Source organism: Conger conger, chromosome 4, assembly GCF_963514075.1.
Source record: "Conger conger chromosome 4, fConCon1.1, whole genome shotgun sequence".
Lineage (NCBI taxonomy): Eukaryota > Metazoa > Chordata > Actinopteri > Anguilliformes > Congridae > Conger > Conger conger.
In genome coordinates this window covers 42,578,074-42,604,867 of record NC_083763.1, presented here as the reverse complement: position 1 = coordinate 42,604,867, position 26,794 = coordinate 42,578,074, and the positions used below count along the sequence as shown (strand labels likewise).

General features: G+C 42.4%; 1 protein-coding gene across 3 annotated transcripts in view; it reads left to right on the top strand.

Moving 5' to 3' along the window:
- Positions 1 to 1,720: 1,720 nt before the first annotated feature.
- LOC133126221 (ecotropic viral integration site 5 protein homolog) overlaps positions 1,721 to 26,794 on the top strand; it is a 78,769-nt gene continuing 53,695 nt past the window's right edge. For all 3 annotated transcript variants that reach the window (XM_061238196.1, XM_061238195.1, XM_061238193.1), the window contains exons 1-2: positions 1,721 to 1,918; positions 23,585 to 23,817. In XM_061238196.1, coding sequence (XP_061094180.1) covers positions 23,666 to 23,817 — 152 coding nt within the window. In that variant the 5' untranslated portion in view covers positions 1,721 to 1,918; positions 23,585 to 23,665. The remainder of the gene's footprint in view (positions 1,919 to 23,584; positions 23,818 to 26,794) is intronic.

Sequence of the window (26,794 nt, the reverse complement as noted above, 5' to 3'; positions counted from 1 at the left end):
TTCTCTTAACTGAAGTATACATTTACACGTACAAGGCAATGTAACATTGGTCGATTATTTGAAATATATACTGCATATATTCTGTAGCTAACAAAACAATAGACAAAAAAAAAAAAAAAAACTGATGAAAAGGAAACAAGGAATAATGTTCGTACTTGGATAAAAATCACTTTAGTCCCACTAATACCCCAAGGCAATTAGAGCCCAGGTGAAACAAAATGTAAAAATTGTTTTGTGAAATATTGTAATAAACAGAGCACAGGGAGTTAGTCACATGATATGTTCAGGGGAAAACAGATGTAACAAAACATCTTCTTATTTTAACTTTTTTTCTCTTTCACGCAATTCAGAGTACTTAATTACGTTGCAGACCTGCTCATTGCAGCATGGTGTGGCACAGCGGTGCCGTGGATAGCACTGTCGCCAGGTCCTGGTGGAGTTGGGAGAGAGCTGATAAACACATGCTCTCCAACCAAGTGCTATTTTTAATATTCTTCTTTATTTTGTTCTTCAGAACCTAAAATGTGAATTACAATGAGATGTTTGTGAATTATGAAGGTTTTCTAAAGGTTATGCAGTGACATCGGTATCTTACTTTGAGGCAATAACCAGCTCTAACACTATACCACCAGAGGGAGTTACAATGCTTCTAAGGTAGGTTTATTTTATAATGACTGTGATGCAGATCCTGTCTTGAATTATATTCAAATAGTCGAATTAGGACTATACACGCCACTCACATTTATTTAAACTCTTCTCAAACTAATTTGTCAAAATTTGAAAATACAATTTGCATGTTTTGATTTTTTTTCTCTTCACTTAATTCCATTCTGTGATACATTTTTTTCCAATGGTTGTTATGATCCATAACTGCTGTTCGTGTGGCACAAATCCATGGTGCAGATTAGTTAAATGATCCTATAAGTAACTGTGCTTGAGAGACAGATATAAGGATTGGTAATTCGTAGAGAGAAATTATGTTTTGAAGATTTGTGGCATACATATGAACTATACTGAGATTAATTTGAAATTTGGCTATCCTAGTTGTCTATAAATTTGGGGGACTCATATGGCGGAAGCTGCGAGCTGCATACTTTAAAATAGCAGTGCCAGATTTAAAACTGAAAATGAATATCGAATTACTTAAATAGATTGGCTACTTGTGTCCATGCTGTGCAATATGAACATCCAGGCATGGTAGGAAGGCCGCAAATTTGGTATGTTCTTAAAATAGGCTGATGTCCCGCCATTGTCAGCTTGAGAACATTATTTTCTCTTACATCAGTTTCTGTTGTACATACATCAACCTAAACTTAATACGATACGATACTGCGTTGCATACTATTTTCGTCACTAATCCTGTAGGGCCACAACGAAGGTGTGTCTTCCATAATGAATAATAAGTGGCGCTGTCAAACTGACTGAGCTTCCGTGTAAAACCTGAAAAGTTAGTTGGTAACAGTTTCAGCCAGCTGGAGTGGCCAGGTCGTCTGTTGGATACAGGTCTGCATTTCTCCCTCAAGAATAACCACGACTGGGAGGACTTTTCCGTGACTTTGCTGGTGATGGGGTGAGTCGCCTATTCCTTTCTGCAGCTGGAAGTCAGACGATTGCACTTGTAAACTGTTCCTGAGCAGTGTCCCTCACTGAAGCGCATGTCTGGTGCAAGGCCTCGTGTGACGTAGGCTCTGGCCGTTCACTGCTTTGACTGGCTGATGATCGTAAGCTAAAGCTAGCAAGTGGATCCAGCGGTGCCAACCGAGGAGGAAACGAGCTAACTACCCGCAACCCGTGGAAAAACCTAAAGTTGAGGGGTTTGAACTTCCGAGCTTTCAAATCCTGCTGCTCACACAACATGCGCGTACTTTGATCCATGGAAGTTAATGTTTAATTTCAGGGATTGTAAAACGGTTTCAAGGTAAGGCGAATGCAGTGTTTTCCTCTGTTTTGCTAGGGAGCGCAAGTGACGAGGTCTTCTACGCGTTGCCAGAGCTAGCTAGCAAGCTACGTTGTTGTATGTTGCCAAGTTGGATCTTTTTTTCCTGTCATTAGCTAGCCAGCTGTCTAGGCTAGGCAACGTTAGCTGACTTGTTATCGTAATATGCTAACCATCTTTGTTGATTGTGTGAACATTCGTGCCCTATGTTGGCTAACTTGGCTATAAGAAAATTATATTCGACGTGGCTTGTTGGGGATTTTAATAGGTAGCGTTAACTAGCTATTTGACGAGTTAACGTTAGCAGACGTTATGAAGCAAATCGGAAGAAAATGCAGAATTGTTAGTAACCAACATTAGGTTGCTCCTGCGACTTTCTGATGAATGAGACCCGTTCGCTTTGGTGCCAATGAAGTGTCAGAATAACCAATGTCCATAATTTATATTCAATTAGCTAGTCTAACAGTTCGCTTGGTGAATAAATAAAAAATAAATAATAAATAATAATAAATAGATAAATAAATAACGTAAAATAAATAAATACATGTAGTCTATCCTTAACTCTGAAATAACTTGGCCAGTTTAGTTAAGTCAGTCATAGCCATGTTTGTATTTTTTATTTCGCTATTTATTTACCGGTGACCCGAAGACAAAATACATAGTTATTAGTAATAATATTACCTGGCTTGATTGGTTAGCTGACGTTAATTTTACGCTTGCTATATGCCGCTAACTTGGTGCAAAATAGAATACTTTATTTGGCTGTGCAAGCTAACTTGGCTACTTTGCTGCGGAACATGACATACGAGCTGGCTAGCTTGCAATGGGATGGGTCGATTTTCCAAGGAAGATACTTTACCAAATGGTAGTTAGGCTAGCTGCCTAACGTGCAAGTTCATTGTAAGTTAGCTGGCCGTTTTCTCAGTTTCTCAGTTTCGAAGGGAACATGGGGAAACGGCCGCATCCACCAGAAGTTAACCTCCGTTCAATGGAATTATTTTTCCTGAGTAATGTGCTTTATGATTATGGTTGCTTATAGTCTATTTCAGACACTAAAACACTTGGATTCATGTGAATTGGATCAACTACAGTGTTCGGAAGACCGTGCTGGCTCACGACGTTCCGAACAGCACATGAAGCACAACTAACGTTACTACAGTTTTGCACTCTTATCCTGGCATATCTCGTTATCTGGTTAATCTTAACGTTAATTAAAAACGGATACCGTCTATATAAAACGATGTGTGTACGCGCATGAACGTTAACGTTAGTGGAGTGCTCGTATTTACTAACTGTTATGCTAGTTCATTTAACGTGAGCTAGCCAGTAGACCTGTCGCTAGACAACTCTGAGAAACTTATGAAGCATTAGGTACTGCTAATGTGCTATTTTATGTCAAGCTTCTTGGCTGGTCTAGCTGTCTATACAATACATCGGCTAATAATAAGCAAGCTTTCTGCTGCATATTCTCATGCATACATTAATAATAATAAAAAGTCTATAATAAATTCCAGCAGTTCTTGGTTCATGTACGGGATAAAGACGACCGATGAGGGGTCAGCTGGCAATTGTGCCGCTCATGGAGAAACATAGATTCCTTCTGGATATTTCTGAGAAGGTTGGCATTGTTTTATTGACTTGATGAAGTTTGGCCGGTGGAGTAGAGGCACAGACATCTTTGCTCATCTCCATGGAGTTTTTGGGAGGAAGTAAGGGGGCTTAAGACTCCTGTGGTGGGGGTTGCGGAGTTTTCAAGTTATGTAAGCTTCCCTCATGGTTGTCAGGGAGGCAGGAAGGTTTATTTTCTAGGGATAAAGGTGGAATAACAGCTGTGTCCATCTTCGGGTCAATCAGTGAGTTCTAACCGATCATCAAGATTAAAAGATTTAAGGTGATGAACACTTATGAGCTTCAATAAAATATTTATTATTATTATTATTATTATTATTATTATTATTATTATTAATTTTTAAAGTTTATTGCATTTGTTTTCTAGATTTTCCCTTGGCGTTTGTCTCTAGATATTGATATTGTGACAAAGTGAGCACATTCATTTATTTCAATTAACTGTGCTTCCATTTAGCCTAGGTCTAGCAACAGGTAGGTTTTCCAGACAGGACACGACTTGTCCTTGTAGTCTAGCTAGACTTCACTAAAACATTTTGTCTTTGTAACATAAGTGACTGTTCTGGATCAGTGTTAGCTGCAAGTTAGTAAGTCATGTTTTATATAGCCATGATTACTTTCTGGTTGTTGATAGCTGACAGTTTATGAAAAATTATTTGGCATTCAGACAAACCCTTGAATTACTTTCATGCACATTCATTATTAATGGTGCAGGTTAGGTAAAATAACCAAGCATGTTACTTTCTTGTCTGTTTTGTAGCCATAATATGCAATTGCCATCAGGTGCACTTAAAACACATAAGTCCTGCCTTCCTCTACAGTGCTTGACTTTCCTGCTGTGCCTTGCCCCGTGTTCTAACAGTCAGCGATTTGGACGCCCCGTTGCCATTCAAGTCCATTCATTTTCTCTGAAGCTGAGCGACGGCCAGCAACATGATCTGTTGGACAACCGAGCGATGAGAATTATCTGCCAATAGTTGCCCGTGGCTTAACTTTCCGCGGGAATCGCCTGTCAACAGCCAATCAGACTCTTGGGTTTCATATTTGTCCAACCGATATGATAACATTTTGTGAATAATTGTTCTGCCTAGTTTGTGTCGAAAAATTGAGGAACAGCTTGTAATGATGGTACAGTCCAACCAGGTTTTATACGTTTTTAAAAAGGAGTACAGGGACAAGCATTTTAAAAATTATGCTCGGAAGACTGGCAACCAAGTTGCTCACAGGGTTGCATAACAAAAGACTACCAGAAAATCATGCACATTTCACATACTGCCACTAATCACTCGGTTTCCCTTGGGGTCTTGTGCACAGTGATAATGCATAATACGTCTCCTGGTTCTCTCATATTTGTCGCAAAGGTTACCAGAAACGAGAATGGATGAGGAAGTACTTGGACTGTACATTAACATTAATTTTACCCTAGTTGATGAGTAATGAGTACTATACTAACACTATTTCCATGTTAAGATGTGACTGAAGGACCCAAGGCCTGATTGCACAGGTATAAAAGGTAATGGTAAGATTACAACAGTCCACTGCAAAGCTTTTTGCTTTTTTGCTGCTCAAATGAACATTTTCATTCATTTAACAGCCTTGCGAGGAATTTCTGGCAGCGGCGCCTTCTTGGTTTTTGAGAGCAGATCCCACGCTGAAAAAATCCTTTCATCTCTGCTCTCCTAACCTAAGGTGGAAGTGTAGCCAAGTTCTGAGTATATGCCCCGTATACTGAACACAAGCTTGCTTATGATTACAGCTGATCTACAGCTGGGTTCTGCTGTGGTCTTACACTGTATGTGGTTACTGTTCTGCCACGGTTGAGATATAAGATTTACTTTATTGAACCCTGTGGGGTAATTTGCATTTGACTTATCCTAGTAACTTTGGAGCAGTGGGCAGCCACAGTGCAGTGCCCGGGGACAGTTCTGAGGGCAGTGCCTTGGTCAAGGGCAAAGACAGGAGCACACCTAACCTAACATGCATTTCTTTGGACTGTGGGAAGAAACCAGAGTACCCAGAGTAATCCCACTTGTACACAGGGAGAACACGCCACGCAGAGAGTATCTGACTGGCTGGGATTTGAACTCAGAATCTTGTGAGGCAGCAGTGCTGACCCCAATGCCACCGTGCTGCCCATGCTTTGTGCTGGTTGTCTGGGACCAGAATTGCTAACTGTTTGATAACGCCATGAAAGCGGCTCTGTAAAGGCCTTGCATGAGATGGAACCAAAATTGGCTATTATGATTATAATTGTGATTAATCACAAACATTACATTCAAGATTCAATACTTTATTGCCATACAAAGAAACGCGCACATAACATAGGGGCGACATGGCTCAGGCAGTAAGAGCAGTCGTCTGGCAGTCGGAGGGTTGCCGGTTCGATCCCCCGCCCCGGGCTGTGTCGAAGTGTCCCTGAGCAAGACACCTAACCCCTACATGCTCCTGACGAGCTGGTAGGCACTTGTATGGCAGCAAATCGCTGTTGGTGTGTGAGTGTGTGTATGAATGGGTGAATGAGAAGTATCAATTGTACAGCGCTTTGGATAAAGGCGCTATATAAATGCCAACCATTTACCATAACATGTAACCCCACTACATAGATTTCATACATCTATAGAGCTAAGAGTTTGAAAGTCTAAGAGGAAAGTCCAGTGCAAAACAAGAATAAAGTGTGTCAGGTGCTTTGGAATACAGTAGAAGATTACTGCTTTGCTTATGTAAGGTGCTGATACAGAATTGGGGAACCATTTAGTGATTGGTTGGTTCTTCAGTAGGTGCTGTTGAAGCGGGATGTCCTTGTTTTGGTGGCCCTGAGTCTATTTCCTGAAGGGACAGTCATTAAGAGGGGATTGGCAGGGTGCGTGGAGTCCTGCAGTATTTTTAGACCTTTGTGTTGAATGCGGGTCTCGTAAATGTCAGAGTTGGGGGTAAGTTGATGATTTTTGAGGCAGAGTGTACAATTCTATTCAGCTGCTTCCTTTGCTGAGCTGTGCAGTTGCCTCACCACACAGATATAGAAAAGATGAGAACACTTTCTATCATAGATCTGTAGAACAGCAACATCCCCTCTCTAGAGACCTCAAAGTTTTTGAGCTGGTGTAGGAAAAAAAGTTGTTGGTGGGCTTTTTTGATGATGCAGAGAGGAGGAGATTGTTGTTCCAAGTAACTTAAGGCTGTCCACTCTTTCCACCTCCAGTCTATTGATGGTCAATGGTGGGAGAGCCTTCCCTCCCTCCCGAAAGTCGACAACCAGCTCTTTAGTTTTGGAGACATTAGTTCCAAGTTGTAGAAACAGCACCCGTCAGCCAGAGACAGGACCTCATCTCCATTGTCACATGAGATACATACATGTCACATTTTCATCTCAGACTGGATGACAGTAACATTCTCAGTAGCATTTGGGCTTAATTTTGTAGGGAGAATTTCACCTGATCCAATCCCCCTTCGTCTCCTTTTAAAACTGTTACACAAAATATAACAGTGCTTGGAATGCCACAAAATGTATAAAGCAAAATCTGCTCTCCGGCTTCTAAACTTTAAGTATTATGTTATATTTGTAATGCACACAAAGTGGTTTTGTTATGTCAAAGGGTCATTCTGGGAACTTGCCTATATGGAGTGTGAAAATTGCATTATGTGATATTTATAGGAAAGTAAATTGATAAATCATCTTTTGGAGAAGTGTTTCAATGGGTTTCTTTGTAATGGGTCATGAGTCTCTTGTTGAAGCAACTTTTTCAGCCGCTCCTACATCAGCATGCAAACGTCAGCATTTGTTTTGCCCTTTCTGTGTTCTTTTGTGGCTGTGGTTTGGGGCCCAGTGTCTTGTGTGACTTTGCTGAAATCCTTACTTTCAGGGAAATTGCTGCATCATGAAACTTTGTTGGCAGGACCAGTGGCTTTCTCCGAGCCAGCAGGGCCACACTGAAGAATTTGCACCCTCAAATGTAGCCTAATGATCATTGGAGGGTCTAATAATATGCCTCTGTGTGCTTCATGCTATTAGAAAAGGGAAGTTGTGATTAATTTTGCTACATATCACTACAAACTTCTCTTTGCTATTGGCTTATACAGTGCCTTGAAAAAGTTTTTGGCCCGGTTTCCTCTATTATTGCATATTTGTCACTCTGAATGGTGTCAGGTCTTTAAACAAAATGTAATATTAGATAAGGGAACCTGAGTAAACACAAAACACATTTTAAAAATTATTATTAATTTATTTAATTATAAAAGTCAAACACCCATATCACCCCCTTGCACACTCAGTCAACCAATGCACCAAATTTAGTTGATAATTTCATTCAGCTGATTGAACACAACCAGGATTGATTACAGCCATCCCTGCTGAATCTAAACCTCACTCATATTGAACTTTTCCATCAGAGTCATCTAAAAATTCCCTACAAGCACACTATGCCATGATCAAAGGAAATTCCTGAAGATATGAGAAAAAAGGCATTGCAAATGTACAAGTCTGGAAAGGGTTACAAAGCCATTTATATAGCTCTGAAATTCCACCAAACAGCAGTGAGAGCCATTATCTCCAAGTGTTGAACACTTGAACAGTTATGAATTGTGGCAGGCCTGACAAAATTTCTCCAAGGGTGAACTCATCTGGGATGTTGCAATAGATCCCAGAAGAACATCCAAAGAACTGCAGGCCTCTCTAGTCCATGTTGATGACTCCACACTAAGAATGAGACTGGGGAAAAATGGGATTCATGGGAGAGCAGCAAAACTGAAGCCACTGCTAACTCAATTGCTCATTCTTTGAAAAATCTACCAGAGGTGTGGGAGTTGGTAAATGTCGCTCAAACTTTGTGTAAATATTCTCTATACATCCAATAAAGAACATCCAAAACATTAGCCTCATTGGATTTATCATTCTGGAGATGTTAGCTCTTAAAGAAGGAGGGGTAGTACCCAAAACTCCCCTCGCGTGTGGAAATTGGGGTTTGTGACGATTTTGGAGTATCGTGTCTTTGGCAAAAACCTGAAATGTGTAGTCTGACACAATGTTCTGTCTACTTGCAGATTATGAATTTGATTATGCTAATACTGCATATGCTAATACTGAAGTTTCATTCATACATGCTAAATCGTGCTGCCTTACATATTTATTTTCAATATTTGATGGCTTACTACATCAGCACCACTTGGTGTATGACTTCCAAACTTTTAAGATTAGTAGGTATTTTGATTAAGAATAGCCACAAGCAAAATTTTCTCTTTATTCAGGCTCACTATCAAATCTTGTATTTTGTCTAAATTGGAGACCATTGAGTGTGACAGATATGCAGTAATAGGAAATCTGGAAGGGGGCAAATACTTTTTCAGGGCACTGTAAGCCATTTCTCCTGTGCTGTGTTGGGAATAGACTACGACTAACAACAGCATTTCAGTTCTCTTAACAAGCATGTTAGCATAGAAATGAAAGACTTTATTTTTTACTGAAAGTAAGCTGAGAAGTGGATCTTCAGTCACATAAATGTTAGTGTAAATTAATAGGCTATCGAGTTTGATGAAACAACCCTGGATGCTTCAGCCCAATTTGTTCAAGCTTTTTTAAAGGCATAGGGCCATATTCCACCACCCACCTGCTCAACCCAGGTCTAAGGCACAAGTTGCAGCCCAGTCTATAGCATATTGCTAATTTGGGGGCTTTCACATGCAATGTCAATGCCAATTTCAATTTCAAATTGTCACCAATCATGTTTAGACTACAATTTCTCTCTTGGCATAATAAATGTAATATGTAATACCATGTGAAGACCTAAGTACTACTCTCATTACTAATAATCGTTCAAGCAAGGATTATTATAGCTGCCATTATGTAGCCAACAACTGCCATTACTACCAACATCATTGAGTATGTATGTATCTTGCTGTTAGGAAAACTAAACTGTGCAAGGTTTCCAATTGGTGCCAGCACTGTATATGCAAGCCCCCCATCCATTCACCAGCAGTGGTCTCCTGTCTGTCAGATCAGTTGCATAAGTGAAAGGCCCTCTAATTTCTGATATTTGCGGAGAACTCTAATATTTCCACAGGCAAACCCAGCTGGCTGTTCCAGCAGGTAATTACAACTACTCAAAAATATGCCTGCCCAGGTGTCAGGGGAAATATTCTGTGGGTCATCTTGCTATTTTTCAGTTAAGGCTACATCATTGACTGAATATAAACATCCACTTAATAATTTTTTGTCTGCATATCAACATTTTCCCACCTAATATTTTCAGACATCACTCAGTGGTGAATACTGATGACCATATCTGAGTGATATGTAGTGTCCAGGCTCTTGTTCTTGTTCTGTAGTTTTTTTAATGTTCAGCACAGTGCAGTCGGGTGGCAGTGTCGTATAATGGGTAGGAAAATATAACCGTTAGTTTGTTGACTGGTTTGAAAAAGTCATTCAGCCAGGAATATGACTCTGGAGATTTAGCAGCTAATTTGCAGGCAATACTGAATATAATTCAGTTGTATAATGTGTCTGTTTTTAATATTTCTTGGAGGGTGCATTTTGGGGGCAGTTATGAGGCCAAAGCAGCATATAGTGCAATTAAGCAATATACAATGTGCAGGTGTCTTCTTCCCGTGGTCTCAAGTGATGGCCGGTCTTCAGGTGAAGTTTAACTAACTGTGTCCCGTATGGTTGTGAGGGAGACCATCTTGAAGACCTTATGTTCTCTAGGTTGGAATTTGTGCAGTGATGACTGCAGCAGTCTGACTCTCAGGAGTGAGCTTAAAAGAGCTCTTAGTGTCACGCAGGTGTTGTCCCTGTAGTACACTCTAACCTACACGGCGTGCTCGTTTTCACACTTGACGCTTTGACCTTCTCAGTTATTTGGGAATGTCTGTTTTCAGATGCTGTTTTACATTTCCACTGTGGGTGCTCAAAAAGTACTAGACCTAATATTTCTAGGCTGTAGGCTATTCCTGCACATCTATTGTAAAATGCAAATGCAGTTTGTCTAATGAAAGAGACACAATCCTCCCCAACACTGCAGAGAGTATTTAGGCCCCATTGGAAATGCTTATATCTTCCACCAAAGCAAGTCCTCTCTGCCCATTTCCACAAGCTAAATGCATGCTAGCAGTAGAGGTCACACTCATTGAACCCTTTTGTACAGTAATTGCTCTGCAGCCTTCAGACAAGGGGCCTGGCGATTCCAGGCATGTCTTTCCAATCGGTGGGAGGCGTGTCATTTACTAGCCGGGGAAATAAAAAACATCCACAACCACAGATTAAAGCCTGTTATAACAAGCTCTGAAAATATCTGAGGCAACGGAAATGTTTTACAATGCCATGACATAGAGTTGGCAGCAGCTACGCATTTCGTAAAACAAAACAAAGCATGGGTATTTTCTAAAGCTGCAAGTGGTAGGCTATGTGGCCTGATTGTGTAACAGTATTTCTTGAAAGGTCTGAGGTGATGATAAAACAGAGCTTTCCTTAGAATTTAAAGCTACTAGGCCTAGGCTAATACAAGTCAGGTTAATTGGTTTTCCCGGTTCTTTTGTGCATTTATTTTTCTGTGTCCTCTCTGCTGGGTGTTTCTGTTACAGGAGGGAATACTGAAAAGCTGCTATTGTGCTCGGTTGCCTTATGCACGCTTGAGTATAGATTAAAATGCAGCCCTGAAAATACCCCCCACTCCAAGTCCCCTCCAGGTTGTTTTTTCTCTGAACTGCGCGCAAAGCTTTGCTCAGACAGGGTCTCTGACTCTCAGCCCACCGCTAAAGGCCGTTGGGAATACGCCACCAAGTCGTACACTGTTCCCAATGAACAAGGAGGGAAAGCAGGCCTTGCAGTGAGGCCAGGCTGTGCGCTAACATTTTTTAGCACGTGTTCCCAAATTGGATTTGGAGTGCAGCTATTGAAATGCAGCTCATTGAGTTTTGATGCTGCTAATGCGATTTGTCCTGCAGGTTTGCACCAGATTCTAGCGCAAGCTGTTGTCATGACATGACAGTGCCACAGGATTAACCTCTACCAAAGTGAAGGAAAGTCCAAAGTGTGGAGAAAGAAGACCCCATTGGAAATGCTGATATCTTCCACAAAAGTCCTCTCTGCCCATTTCCACAAGCTAAATGCATGCTAGAAGGAGAGGCCACTCTCATTGAACCCTTCTGTACAGTAATTGCTCTGCAGCCTTCAGACAAGGGGCCTGGCGATTCCAGGCATGTCTTTCTGACTCGGGGGAGGGGTGTCATTGACGAGCAAGACACCTGTGTTGTAGCCAGACCATTTGGAAGCACAGTCGTCTCTGCTTGCCCATCACCCCTTCACTAGCCGTGTTGCTCTCATGGATGACTCATTACATTACATTACATTACGTGGCATTTAGCAGACGCTCTTATCCAGAGCGACGTACAACAAAGTGCAAATCAAACACAAGACTCACTCTTTCCAACAGAAACAAATGAATGACATATTATTCATCAGCCCCTGCTTGAATGGATATAACTCCACTTCAGTTCCCATAGAATATTTGAATGCCAGAAACCCATTTGAATGTGCAGTCCATTCATATTTTTAAAGTTGTTGTATTGGCCAAAGAGGACAACTATGCAAACAAAACGGTTTTATTCTGTTGAAATGTGAAGTCTGTACTGTAAAGGTTATCTTGCTGTCCACTAACGGAGGGTGTGGTGATGGTCGTTTAGAGATCCTGTTTTGTTGCCTGACGAACATGCCATTCTAACCTTTCAGCCATGCCACTTTTAAGTGGCCTCGCAATCGGAAGTAAGATTGAAATGACTTCAGGTCGCTGAACAGTGGACCTGCCATATCAGATGCGGCTTTCGCATTTAGCAACCGTAATGGAATTTTACTATACGTTTAAAAAAGAAAAAAGAAAAAAAAAGGCGTTAATAAAATCTTGGATTAATTGGCACTTTAAATGTTGGTGTAGAATTGGACACCTGAAGTGTAACTCCATTCCCATTTAAGAGTTGTCCTTGTGTGGGATCATTTTCCCTTTGTTGCAGTATTTTCTCTGCCTGCAGTCTGATATCTCCAGTGGTGAACGGTCTTTCCAGTTCTGAGGACTCGCGGATGAGCTTGTCCATCGTGACTCAGCTCACTGTTCCTTAGAGACCGAGCACCCGAAAAAGGCCCATTTAAACCAGGCGCGGTTCCTGTGACTTTGTAAAAGGGCAGATTTGATCTGAAATGCACTTCTCACACTGTATCTATTGATCAGATAGCGCTGCTGGGGGAAGGGCCGAGAGGAATGTCGCTAGGAGAGCTCGGCCAGATGAGGCCCAAATGCTTCAGGGATTTGTTTCCACTGGGCATGCAACTATTCACAGGAACAACCAGTTAAAAATTTTGTTTTGTTCTTATGGTAGAGTAACTCTTTTAATGTCATGTAACTATTCATAGGAACAACCAGTTAAAAATGTTGTTTTGTCCTCATGATACAGTAACATGTAATGTCACAAAAAAAGTAATACTGGTTATAGGAGTAAGGCGTGAAGCAGCTACACCACATTGACTATATTTCCTGATCCGTTTTCTTTTTCTTGTGGTCACTCTGTATCCATTTCTCAGCGTCTTGTAATCTGGACGTGTAAGCATGCCATGTTTGGATGTTTTATGGGTGTTTCCTACTGTAAAATTGCGAATGAGGATGAGTGCATTTATTCGAGTGTATTTAGTTAAAGTCTTATTAAATCGGTCGTTAATATATCGGCATCTGCTACAGTAAACAAGTCACGATAGAGTGAATATCCTGTCAATTTGTATAATTTGGTCAATACTGCTGATAACATTGAGTTTACCAAGGAACTGCATAACAAAAGCTTCTTTTTTTTTGTTGAAAGGTCTTCAAAAAAATCTGAGATTTTTCCAGGCTGCAAAGTGTATAAAGCTTGTGTACTCTTATGGGTGGTGGTGCATTTTGTGCACTTAAAATTTGGCGGGATCATCCTGTTTTTGACATGAGGAGGGATGTATAGCATATGTATGGATGAAGTAGCAATAATGACTAGCACATACTGCAGAAGAGCAGACAATGCTGTGAACCTAAGCTAACTTGTTATACACATCACATTCTCAACCTTCAGTGCCGCCTCACTGGGCAACCACACGAACAGCACAGGCTTCACACACGAACAGCACAAGCTTCACACACGAACAGCACAGACTTCACACACAAACAGCACAGGCTTCACACACAAACAGCACAGGCTGCACACACGAACAGCACAGGCTTCAGGTTTATGTGCTGTAATTGTCATACCTTCTGTTGCCATTTTGCTTGCCTAAGTGAAACCATACATTTTTAAAATTACATTTATTTTGAGTGGCGCTTTTTTGGGGAACCGTTCTGGGGTATCCCCTGACGTTGTGAAAACCTTGAGGACAATGCAAGCAGTTGGAAAAAGAAAGGCTTGAAACGGCCTGCGAGAAACAAAATGGCAAGAAAGAGCCTGCTTTTCTTCCTCATTATAAGGGATATTGATTACCCTGTTGGCAAGTGTCTTCACTAATTATTTGCAATTATGGCACCTCCTCTGTAGAATAGAATTTTTCTGTAAAAATATAAATAAACATAAAAAAGCTGGCAGCAGGAATACATTATTACGGAAAGAAGTCTCACTGGGTGCTTCCAGGGAGCATTTCATAAAAGTGGCAGATGTTTTGCACAGATTAAGGGCTCTGAAGCATGCAATGTCCACTAGATTACTAGTGAAATGAAAGTCTTACAATCTTGAAAGAGCTTTGTGTACATTAACTACTTGCCGGTTGCTTAGGCACCATGATAAATTATTTCCCGTCATGACTGATTACCTTCTCTCGTGGAAAATAAATGGAAGTTGGGCTTCATCAAATACATAAGACTGGTCCTCGTTTTCTTAGCATGCTGGCAAATTGATAAATTGACATCATGAAATGCATTTGCTTTGTTCCTGTGCTTGTTGCTATTGTGGTTATACTAGCCCTCAGGTACTGTATAAATGTACATGATGCTCACTAGTGTAAGTATGTCTCGATTACAGATGTATTTTTATGTGTCTGAGGCAATTCAATTGCTGGGTTCCAGAACAGAGGAAAGAGGTTTACACAATAACATTGACTGTGCTGCCAGTGGTTGAATTTCCCCCGATGAGCCAAAGTATTATGACCACTCACAGATGAAGGGAATGACGTTAATTATCTCAGAACAACAGCGCATGTCAAGGTCTGCGATATATTAGATGGTAAGCTAACAGTTGGCTCTTGTAGTCGACATGTTGGATGTGGGAGAAATTGGCAGGCGTAAGGTCTTTGACAAGGGCCTAATCGTTATGGCCAGACGACTGGGTCAGAGCATCTCTGAAAAGGCAAGGCTTGTTGTGCGTTTCCCGGTCAGTGCATGTCATGTGGATGTCAATTTCACATGTGCCACCTACCTAAACATCATTGCGGACCAGGTGTACCCATTCATGGCAACGATATTCCCTGATAACAGTGGCCTCTTTCAGCAGGATAATGCACCCTGCCACACTGCACAAATTGTTCGGGAATGGTTTTAGGAACATGAGGAGGCGTCATGGTGTTGCCCTGGCCTCGCCCTGGCCTCCAAATTCCCCAGATCTCAATGCGATCGAGCGTCTGTGGGATGTGATGGAACAACAAGTCCGGTCCACAGGTCCTCGGCGGGTCAGAGCTGTTTCAGCGGCACAAGGACAACCAACAGCATATTAGTCGTAATGTTTTGGATCATCGGTGTACAGATCCAGGATTACAGTTTACAAGGATTAAGTTTAAATCTTTCTGCGAGTCACTGAAAGTTATTTGAATTAAGTTTGTCGGCTTACCTTCTGTGACTTATTTGCTAACCCTGTGTGACATTAGGTTGAAAAAGAAAATGGGTCTGAATGAGAATTAATTGTTACCCTGATCATGAATGTCACTGGACTCAAGAACAGGAGAGCCCTCTTGAGGAGACTGAACTCTTCAGTGCTGCATGACCCTCTAAGAACAGGTGGGCACTGTCTGCAGCGATTGGACTCTCTGTGTGTGCGTGTCAAGGCTGGGCAGAGCCAGGAGAGACATCAGCAGTCAGTCCGAGTACATAACCCCTCCTGTTTTACCGACATAGCGCAACCGCTTAATGTGAGTGACGGTGACCTGATGTGGTACCGGAGGGAGGCAAAGGGGAAACCGTGACTAGAAGAGCACCAACAAGCCTGTCCCCTGAGCGAGGGACCTGGACCCAACAAGCTGAGCATCAGGGGGCATTTTATCATTAGATGCCTTTTAATTCATTCCAGCTGGAGAGAAGTATACCCTTAAAGGACTCATTTCCATAAACTCCTCATTAAAGTGAGGGCGATGCATGAAGGCTGGCAAGTGTCAGCTCGTCTCCAGACCTCTCCAAGCCCAGAGGAGCGCTCTCACATGAATAATTGAAGAGGTCGGGTGAGAGTAAATGATGACATTACGTTCCCGTACAAGCCGCCAGTTTGTTAACGTGTGTTAAAAACAGGTATACCCCAGGGGCGGTTGGAGTTATTGTGTTACTGTATTAAGGAACGCAAGTGTAAAGCAGTAGGCGTTTAATCGATTTTAACCTGCGTAATGACGATTTAACCGGGTGATTTTCAAGCCGTGTGCCATGGCACACTACTGTGATTTCAGAGCTTGCCGGGTGTGACATTTGAATGCCCACAATTGAATACCGGAACTGTCTTATTGCTGCTTCTTGGTCAGTTCAGTTTATCTGATTAATCTACAAGGGTTCAAGTTTTATCTATGTGGATTGTGGTCACTTCTAGAACTGTACTTGCCTCTTCAGTTTTAAGCGCAATTGGTTATGGTCAAATGTTGTTATGGTTATGGTTTTGCACTTTATTGTATGTCACTCTGGATAAGAGCATCTGTCAAATGCCTATAATGTCATGTAGTGAATGTGTGTGCCTTTTTGTAATATTTTAGCGTTTATTGGGAGAGTGGTGTCCCTTGGAATGTTTTGATTATCAAAAGTGTGCTGTCGCAGAAATTCTTTTGGGGAAACACAGATTTAATGGATCACATTTTCATTAGCTAATCATTCAGTCGATTATTGACATTGATTTAAGAAAATGAATGAAAAATCTGGTAAAGAGAATTAAAAAAAAGAATACTATTGATTATCTGAAGTTGGACAACCACAACATTATGCTTTCCAATATCTATAAACTGTGCACTATATAGAAGTTGGCGATAAAATACCATGCTTATCTTTCCATGTGCTTGCTATAGGTTTTGGAAAGGTATGAGTCTGTTGGCATGTGTTTAAGGTTAGATGTGCCTTCATGTTCTTTCCCTCCGTTGGCCCTTTACCTCCATAAATTATTCTCTCCTTGCGCCCTTTCATATGGAGAAAATGCTGGAACATCATAAAGCAAAACGCTGCATGTGAATGTTGAGTACAGAGATGGGCGTACAGTGAAAGATATTTCTCACTGCACAGATTGTTTCATTTCTAGCCAAGCGTCATATGTTCCCGTTGTTCTTACAGCCAACATGCTTTTGTACGTTTAGCCTGTGAACCCCAACAGCGGGACCTTGTCTACAGCACAATTACAGTCCCTTTTAAGAGTGGGCGGATTTAAAAGCCATCTGCCCTCATTCATTAGCTAAAGATGGGGAGGCCAGTTCTTTTAGACATGTAGTTATTTGTTTGGCATTCCCCTTAATTTTGAGTCTTTCTGCGAGTTTGACTCTAGCAAAAGTAGCTCCAGCTAATTATTTTAATTTGGGAAAAGATAGTCATTGTACACCTTCAATGCCTCAGTGCAGGAACTATCCTCCTACTCTTTGACTCTTTGAGTTCCCACATGGCATGTTCACCACCCAGCTATTTTTCTCGGAAGGCGACCTATCTGATGTGGAGGTCTGGCATGGGTGTGGGAGTAAACTACTCTGTGGCTCTGGTCTGGGCTCACATCAGATTTCCTCCCCTGCTCAATGACTCCTTAAACACAGATGGTTACGGATGGAGGGGGCGGCCATTGTTGTGCTCGGAGCCAAAATTAAGACCTGTTGCTCAATAAAGCCATCTGAGGGTGGCTTGTGATTTAAGATCTTTCAGAGTGTAATAAAATTAATAAGGTATGACTGCATTGTCTCACTCCATCCCCTGTATAGAAAAGAGGGACTTGTTGGAGGCCCTGGCAGGGGACTTTGCAGGGGCTCCTCCAGCTGAAGAACAGCAGCTGGTGTTTTCATGGGAGCAGAGGACCATCTGCAGCTGGTTCTTTAGAGAGACCCAACATTAGCGCAACACAACCTGGGCCTTTGGGAGACTCAAAATCAGCCTAACACAACCTGAGCCTTAGAGAGGCCCAACATTAGCCCAACACAACTTGGGTCTTGGAGAGATCCAACATTAGCCCAACACAACTTGGGTCTTTGAGACACCCGACATCAGCCTAACACAGCCTGAGCCTGAACATTAGAAATAAATGTTATTGGCCTGCCGCAGCTGGGACATTAGAGAGACCCAATAACTTGGATTTTAGAGAGCAAACCAATATTATCCCTACGCAGTCTGAACATTAGGGAGACCAACACAACTTTGACCTTTGAGAGCCAGACTTGTGCATTTCTTACTATTGTGGAACTGTGCCAGATTTGAATGGAATCTTGAAAGCATGTGCAAAACATAGTAGATGTGCAATTTCATTGCCAAATTTCCAAATTTTCCCTCCGTAGCATGTGAAAAGTACCTCATTACAACGCATTATGATCCTTGGGACCCTATACATTTAGGGATATTGCTTTTGTCAGCTTTTAAATTGAGCATTTACAAGACCATATATCCAAATGTTTGTTCAAATTGAGGTCAGCCTCAGAGGTTTCCAGTGATCTAGTGGTAATAGGAATATATTTTCATGGCTCGGCAGTCAAAATATTCATAGGCAACATGGTTGTTTTTAAAACTTTGTGTTACAGAATTAATTATGCTAAAACTTGTAGTAGTGAAGGCCTTTGGGATCTGGACTTGAATGGCATAATAGATTAGTTTATGACTAGGCAAGTGTTGGTTTTTTATCCATTGTGGAATATATTGAATTTATGACTTTTATTCAAATAGGACATGAAGCCATTAAGTTGGCATATAATTACATCCATAAATTCAGTAAATTCTGTTTTTGGGCATTTGCATTTTTTTCCCCCGGTGCTTGCTCTGGGAAGCTTTAATTATGATCTTTTAAGCTCCATGGCACAATTTTTGTTCATTTATTCAGTAGTTAATCGGCTGACTTAAATTTTGCTTGGGGTGACTTATGTTTTTTTCCATCCTCAAAGTAGGATGCATTCACTGCTCCTTGCAACGGTCTACTTTGATTTAAAAGTTGCCCAAAGAAAGTGCTGCCTAATCTAAGACGGTCTACATCCCGATGTAGCGCTGACAGCTAGCCTTTATTTCTGGAGTGTTTGAGGCCATTGTTTCTGTAGCAGTAAGAGGCGATTCACACGATACAGAGGCGTCTTTGTGAATGAAGTGCGACTGAGCAGCATCCGAATCTGCAGCACTGAGCGCTGTGCCCTGCAGACTGCAGCCCGATACAGGGCGGCCATCTTTTTCTTTTCTGTCATTGTTATTCCATTGTTCTGAACTGTTGCTCAAGCCTGAGCAGTGAACATTTCTTTTGTCAAGGAAAGCCTGAATTGTACAGTCAATCCTTTGCTACTTCAAAGCTCAGGTTACAATACGGCAAAAGAGGACAAGGTCCCTGCGGTTTAATAACCAGTTTTGATGCTGAAAATAATGGCCTAACTTGTTTCAGTATTTTTTTTTTTTTTTTTTTTTTTTTTTTGTAACCCTGTCCTGTATCCAGCATTAATGTGCCAGCAGTTATTTTGTGCAAACTCGTAACCGTTTTTCATTCTGCAAGAAAAGCATAGCTCCGAAGCCAACCCCCGCCGGTGCGAACGGAGCCTTGGTGAGCTAACGGCGGAGCAGTCCGAGCACTGTTGCCCCAGCCCAAACAAAAGGACCTGTGAGTGAGCTTTTCTCAACGTGATTAATGCCGGCCGACATCCATGCTACACGCCAGCTGAGTAATGGAGCCGAGGAGATGGCAGTGCAGAAATACAGTACACTGCACGTTACAATACAAAAAATAGCCATTTGCTAGGTTCACACTACATATATTAATTATGAATAGGCCTTCTGTGCCTTCCTGGAAATTTTTACACTTTTGTGTTCCTGAGACTAAAACTGTTCTCTGTTTTTTATTTTTATTTTATTTATTAATTTTTTTGCCCTGGCCCTGGCATGCAGAGGGGCAGTGTCTTTGGTGCTTCATGTATTAGTGTCTTAGTCAGAAGTAGGAGTTCCCCTGTCTTTCCATTCCTGAGCTGGGAGATTGTCTCTTCAGTGGAAAAGAACTGACCTCAATACTAACTCTGAAGCAGAGGTTGTATTTCATAGAGGAGGGTTCAGTGATTTGAGCGTGTAACCAATGCGTTTCACATACTTTTCCTGTTTTCCTCTGAACAATATGTTTTTGTTGTCATCTTCAGATGTGTATTACACACTGCAAACAAAACATATTTGATAATTAGACATCTTTAGGGCTGTCCATATAGGAATTTACAGTGTTCTGCACAGGAGAGACGGTTAGGGCATCTAATCCGAAGAGCTGGTGGGGGCACAGGTTTCTGTTGTAGCCTAGCACTATGACATCTGAGTCATTTAATCAACTCATTAACTAATCATGGTCTTAATGAGTAGAATCAGGTGTCTTAGCTCTGGGCTAAAAGAAGAACCTGGACTCACATCGGCCGGGAGTTTTGCGTGTGAGGCTCTACTGTGTAGTTGAATGGGGGTCCTCGGTGGATCGGCCTGTGAAGTGAAGGTGAAACTCAGAAAGACAACTGGAGCCACGGCCTCCGCAGTCCGCCATCTATTATTAGAGGAGCACTTTGACCCCCTCAGCAACAGTGTGAGCGGCATGTCTGAGCACTGGAAGAGTGGAGAATGTTCTGGAAGACTGTAAAAGTTCAAGAGACTTAAGAAAGTTGACTGTCGTTGACAACGGTTGGATGAGTACTTGCTTCTTCTATTCTTAGAAGGTTCCGGGTAGATGCTAGCCAGCTGTTGCAATGACAGACGTCTAGTCCCTGTGCGGAAACAAATTCCAATTCACTGCAACGCTGCATCGCCGGTGACATTGGCTCATCAGGGAAGTTACTGATGTGTGGATAGGGCAGAGCTGCATGGAATTATCTTACACCTAGAACTCATGTCTTGGTTTTAGTGCTGATTTAGACGTGATCACAGTCGCCACAACATTGCAACGCCGCATTGTTGTGAAATCGGTGTGAAAGCCACGGAAGAAGGTCCAGCACCAACAGGGCAAAAACAGGGAGTGGTTAGAAGCTATGAAACTGAACTGGGTCAAATAAAAACATATTTTTTCTGTGTTTGATTGATGCCTGGTGCAATTGCGCCAACCAAGGGGACCAGAAGGTGGGATTAACATCGGTTCCAAAACACCAGACAAGCTGATGCCGAACCCACCGACACTGCTTGTCGTTTTTTTAATAACCTTCTCTGCTTGTTGCATTGATTTACTTGTTAAAGTAAAAAATTACAAGTGATGAAGTAAGCTATTCTCTGTTACCCCCGGAGTTGTTTTTGAACTTGGATCTGGAACAACAAAGAGAAGCTGTTCTCTCAATTGCGCTGTTGGTGAAACACTGGTCATTTGGGCCAGAGAGAAGCCACCAAAACAGCCAGCTTTGTTCTTCTCCCTGAAACGGGTTGCCCTTGTGTTGATGAGAACTTGTGCTTTAATATACCGGTATAAAACTTGTAAAATTCAGTGCTACACACCTCTTTTAAGCTACCTGAGAATTAGTTTGCTCGGTCTTCCTATAGTTTGATGTGCCTGATCTTGAAGTACCTCGTGGCAATGTGCAGGAGGTGAAGAGAGAAAGTAACTTACTGTCTGGTGCCTCAGTTATGTCTGCTTCTCTGAGGTCAGCCACTCGTACACAAGCTAACGCTCCTGATAAGCGTGGCTACACTGTCACAGAAACGTTTCTGGAATGTTCTCTTTCAGTTGGGACCACATCACGCTGTGCCAAGCAGTGAGCGGGCTTTGACCAGGCCCTGAATTTGAATTTTACCCATAGGAAGTGCATACCCCGTTTTTGGACGTCCTCCAGTTTATGGTTCCTTCCCCCGAATCCCCCCCGCCCCACGATGCCTACACCCCAGCACAGCGCCGCCTGAAGGCCCTTCCGGCTGGAGAGCAGGCTGTTGTCACGCGGGGCGGTGCTGCCACTGTGTCAGGGAGAATCGTTCTCAGGCTGCGTCTCAAGCCAAAGCGCTCGTCAAAGTTGCCCTGGCAGCACAGCTGTGGCTGCAGAAAATGGGGGAGGGGCACTCTGCTGGAGAATAGCGGGCTTGTTCCTTAACCCTTTCAGTCCCAAGAGTACCATATGGCACTACTGCTGTTTTTACAGTAGCTACAAATGTTGCTACTGTAAAAATCCATATGGCACTCTCAACCTTATATCTTTTCAACCAATGGAAAATGACAAAAAATGATTGCTATACTATTGTTTTGAGCCCCTCTTAATTTTGATCCTACTAAGCATCTTTACTGTCTAGAAATAGCTTATTGTAGACTCCTTTCTGAGTGGTACTTCCATGTAATAGTGCATGTATACACTGTTCTGCCATTCTGAGAGCTTAAATTGTTCAGAGAGTGAACGGAGAGGAGAGACAGTGTTGAGTTGAACCAATCCAAAATGTAGATAAACTAAAAGAACAAGCTTTATATAGCCTATGAAGACCTTAGAATTGGGTCATTCCGTGAAAAATCAAGTTGACCATTCGCAATTTTGCTCAAACTTTGTTTTTTACATATTCAATAAAGAACATCCAAAACATTGACCTCATTGGATTTGTCTCTTAAATAAGGCATGGGGTCACTCTTGGGTTTTGTGTCATTCTTGGAATGCATATCTTTGGAATTAAATCTGGGAAAAACCTGAAAAGTTTCTGTCTATTTTCAGATTATGAACTTAGATTTTTATAATGGTGCTCTGGCAAAAGGTTATGCTATATTATGCTGCTTGGCATTTGTTTTTCAATATTTGAGCTTAATACATATTGATTTTGGGGCTGTGAATGAATGCAATCAAGCATATTGTTGTTTCTTCATTATCTACCAAAATATGTATGGTTTCTTTTATTGGATTATCAGTATTGTTTTATTTGTTTTATAAGTGTTGAATCTCTACCACACTCTTGGTAAACAAATAATATTTGGTAATTATCATTCTTTGCGACTTGATAGATCTCTAAATGAATATACATATAATAAAAATGTTTTGCAATGTTCACCACAGACGCGGCTTAGTAAATTATAGTAAGTAACGGAATTTGCACAGGATTCTTAACCTGAAAGCATGAAAAACACATGGTCAAAATACACTCAGTGAGCACTTTATTAGGTAATTATTATACTTATTTTTTAGACTTATTGGTCTTCTCCTGCTGTAGGCTATCCACTTACATGTTGTGTGTTCAGAGATGCTCTTCTGCATAGTCTTTGACCAGTCTGAACCTTCTCCTCTGACCTCTCTCATTAGCAACACGTTTTTTCCTGCAGAACTGCTGCTCACTGGATGTTTTTAGTTTTTCGCACAATTCTCTGCGAACTCTAGATATTGTTGTGCGTGGAAATCCCAGGATATGAGCAGTTTTTGAGATACTCAACCCACCCTATCTGGCACCAACAATCATTCCACGGTCAAAGTCACTTCGATCACATTTCTTCCCTATTCTGACATTTGGTCTGAAAAACAGCTGAACCTCTTGACCACGTGTTTCAACCTCATTGGTTGAAAATTGGTTCTAATTGCCATAACCAGTGGCATTTCAACGTCAGTGCATTCACAGAGCAGGGGTGGGATAAGCAGTGTTTGAGCGTATTTGTTGCTGCAATTCCTCTCTTGACCGTTAGACATCCAAAATGACCTATTGTACCTTTAACCTAGCCTTCCGTGTTCCCTTCCAGGTGGCGACAGAAAAGGTTGCAGGCAAGCTGAGTTCTACTCTCTCATGGGTGAAGAAGTCAGTGTCCCACACCGTCAGTCAGATGGCTAGCCAGGTGGCCACACCCTCCTCCCTGCACACCACCGCCTCCTCCTCCACCACCACCCTCTCCTCACCCGCCCTCACGCCTTCCTCTCCCACCGAGCTCAGCCCAGACGAGGTGGAGCTCCTGGCCAAGCTGGAGGAGCAGAACCGGTAAGGGCCTCTGAATCCCACCGCACAATCCCAGGAGGCCATGCTGTTTTGGGTGGCTTAATAATAATGTGTTACTTTTATCCAAAGCGACTTACTTTTGATTCGACTAAGCAGGGGACAATCCCTCCCAGGGCAATGTGGGGTTAAGGGCCTTGCTCAAGGACCCAACAGCTGTGTGGATCTTATCGTGGCTACACCGGGGCTTGAAGCACCAACGTTGCGGGTCCCAGTCATGTACCTTAGCCACTAGGCTGCAGGTTATCGGCAGCGTATCGTTCTGTACCTCCTGGTGGAGCGGAGCCAGTGCAGGGGGCTCATTCCAGTCGCGTATTTTATCCTTCTTGTCTCCTTGTTTATTTGTTATTTAGCTGAGGCTTTTATCCAAAGTGACTTACAGTTGATTAGTCTAAGCAGGGCACGACCCCCCCGGAGCAATGTGGGGTTAACCTGGCCTGAGTGGGATTTCTTGCATTTGTGCAATTTTAAATCAATGTGGTCACAGCATATACCATTTGAAAGTGCTAAAACTATAAACTGTTTTACAATGCCATTGCTTTAGCGATGACATTTCCTTATTTTGTAACGTGGGGTGGAAAAACAAGCAAGGGGGGGCTCATCTTCTCTGCATTTTTGGAATCCACAAGCTATACCAATCAAGAGTAATGTCGGTGTCCTTTTCATGGCGAGGATCTAGTGAACCAAATCCTTCGTGCTAACTCAGAGAAATATCGATAGAATGCCCATTATTTCTCCGGAGGAATTATCTTTAAAAAATAAATTATTATTATTATTATTATTTTCACTGTTCACCTATGTAGAATGAGGTGTGCTTGTGTTGCAATGCAACTGACACTGGAACGGAATGGCTGCCATATATGTAGAGATGCTGATTTATGAAATGGTTCTTGTATTCATTAGATAGCTACCAATGTATTTGTCATACACAAATACACAAAATTTTGATATCGGCTACTATGCACTGCCAAGATTTAACCAGGTAACATGTAAATTAATTTTATAGTTGCCTGGCTAGCTAGTCTTAATTACACAGACCACCCCTGTGGGCTACATGTTGCAGACAGGAGCTTAGGACCGGGATACTCAGTCTTTCCCTGAATTGGCAGATATGGGTTCAAGCCTGCACCCACCCAGGCCCTTTCTGGATCCCTCCAGTACTGGAATTGCCTATCCCTGCTGTAACGTCACAACAACATTGCAAATTGCTGGTTGCCTCAGGCCAAGTCAGCAGACCCCTCTCCTCACCCAGCTTCCACAGACTAAAGACTGCTTCACCCCTGCTGAAATTCAGACGACGACTGAGAGCGCTTTGATAATCGCTGTTCCATCGACATTAGAAATGCTGGACGTGCGGAGAGACGGTATGTTGAGTGTGAAAGCCTGAAACGCGTTTGGAAAGCCAGGGCGCCGGCTTTCAGACGGGTAACTGTGTGCCGTAATTGGCAGAGTCCCGCTTTTAATGAGCGATTGTGCAGCCGGGAGATAATTGAGCGTGGGAGATCTGGGCAGCTTTCCCAACACTCTTTAAACGCGGAGAAGCGCGACAGAACCATTCCTTCCCCGTCTCCACGAAGGGGAAGACGAGTAATGAGTTTCATTCCGTGAGCTGTGGAAAGGCTTCATTGCCGCTGTGCTTGTACATCCGGTCCTTTTTTTTGTTTCTAGTTAAATAGCATGGATGATTCTACTGCAGAAAAGCACTCCACAAGTAAAATAGCTACTACTGGCGAACCTCAAGTGTTGAAGCGTGGGAGGGACCAACCTCTGGAGGTGTAACGTATGAATATTCAACCGTGACAGTTGAATTAAATGTAAATAACCAAACCTTTGGCAGATATCCGGCGTAATGTGTAGAACAGACGGCTCTTTAAACTGCATACAAGCTCCCCCCTCCTCCCGTGTGGATGGCAGACCTGGGTCACATGCGTAATTGTTTTGGATTTAAATGCTTTTCTGAGATTGATTGTTCTTGCCTGGAACAATTGTGACAACCAAGAGGATCAGAACCCCGGTTTGCACTTTTTAAAAGTATATCTTGAAAGTATAAGCGGTTCCAATCCACAAGACAAGTTCATTAAAGCATAGAAAAGTATTTGAACCCAAAATAGTCACATATTTGACCAAGGTCTGGGGGGCTGTGGTTCAGTCACCAACGTAGCACCTTCTCATCCCATCTCTGTCCATTCACCCCTCTGCTTTCTCCCTGCCTGAATGAAGCAAAAAAATAACATTTTCCATTCTCATTTAGAACAAAGTTAAACAAACACGACAAAAGAAATGGCAGCTGTTGCTCATGCAGTTGTGTGTATGTCCATTATGTGGCGTTGTGTTTCCTCTGCGTGTACAGACGTTGGGTCAGCCTCCTCCCCTTGCCTTATCTTATTTGCAGCCTAATTAGCCAGCTCACGCTTTACAGTGCTTTGTCTTGTGTGTTACTGTGCTAGAGTGATAAACTGCTCATACTGTGCCGTTGGTGAGTAGGCATAGAACCAGGTGGCACATATCCAGAGCTGTGACCAGTCCTGTCGCGCGATTGGCTCATGAAGGGAACTGGCATTTTCATTGCGGATGGGGTCTTTTGAGGGGCGGTTGACCAAAATGTGTTGATGAAAAGCTCTGTTGGCTGATTGGCGGGTCTCGTTTCTCCTGTTGAGGCTTGTGCCACTGACCTGGCAACCCCAGGAGGGTGCCGCTTTTTGATCTCTTCCCCTTTGACCAGGCCTGATCCCTGTGGGGGCGTCTGGGCCCTTCACAGGCCTTTGAACCCGGCCCCCAAAGACGAGGCCCGGAGCCGTGCCCTTTAATGCAACACTTCACCTCTCCCAAGCTCTTCCTCTCATGAATTCCTCGTACAGTGGTTTCGTATTTAATTTGAAAGAATGGCTGGAAATAATACTTGCGAGGTTCTGACTGTAGGTGGCGTGTAAGTCATTTGTAGCAATATTACCCATAATCCATA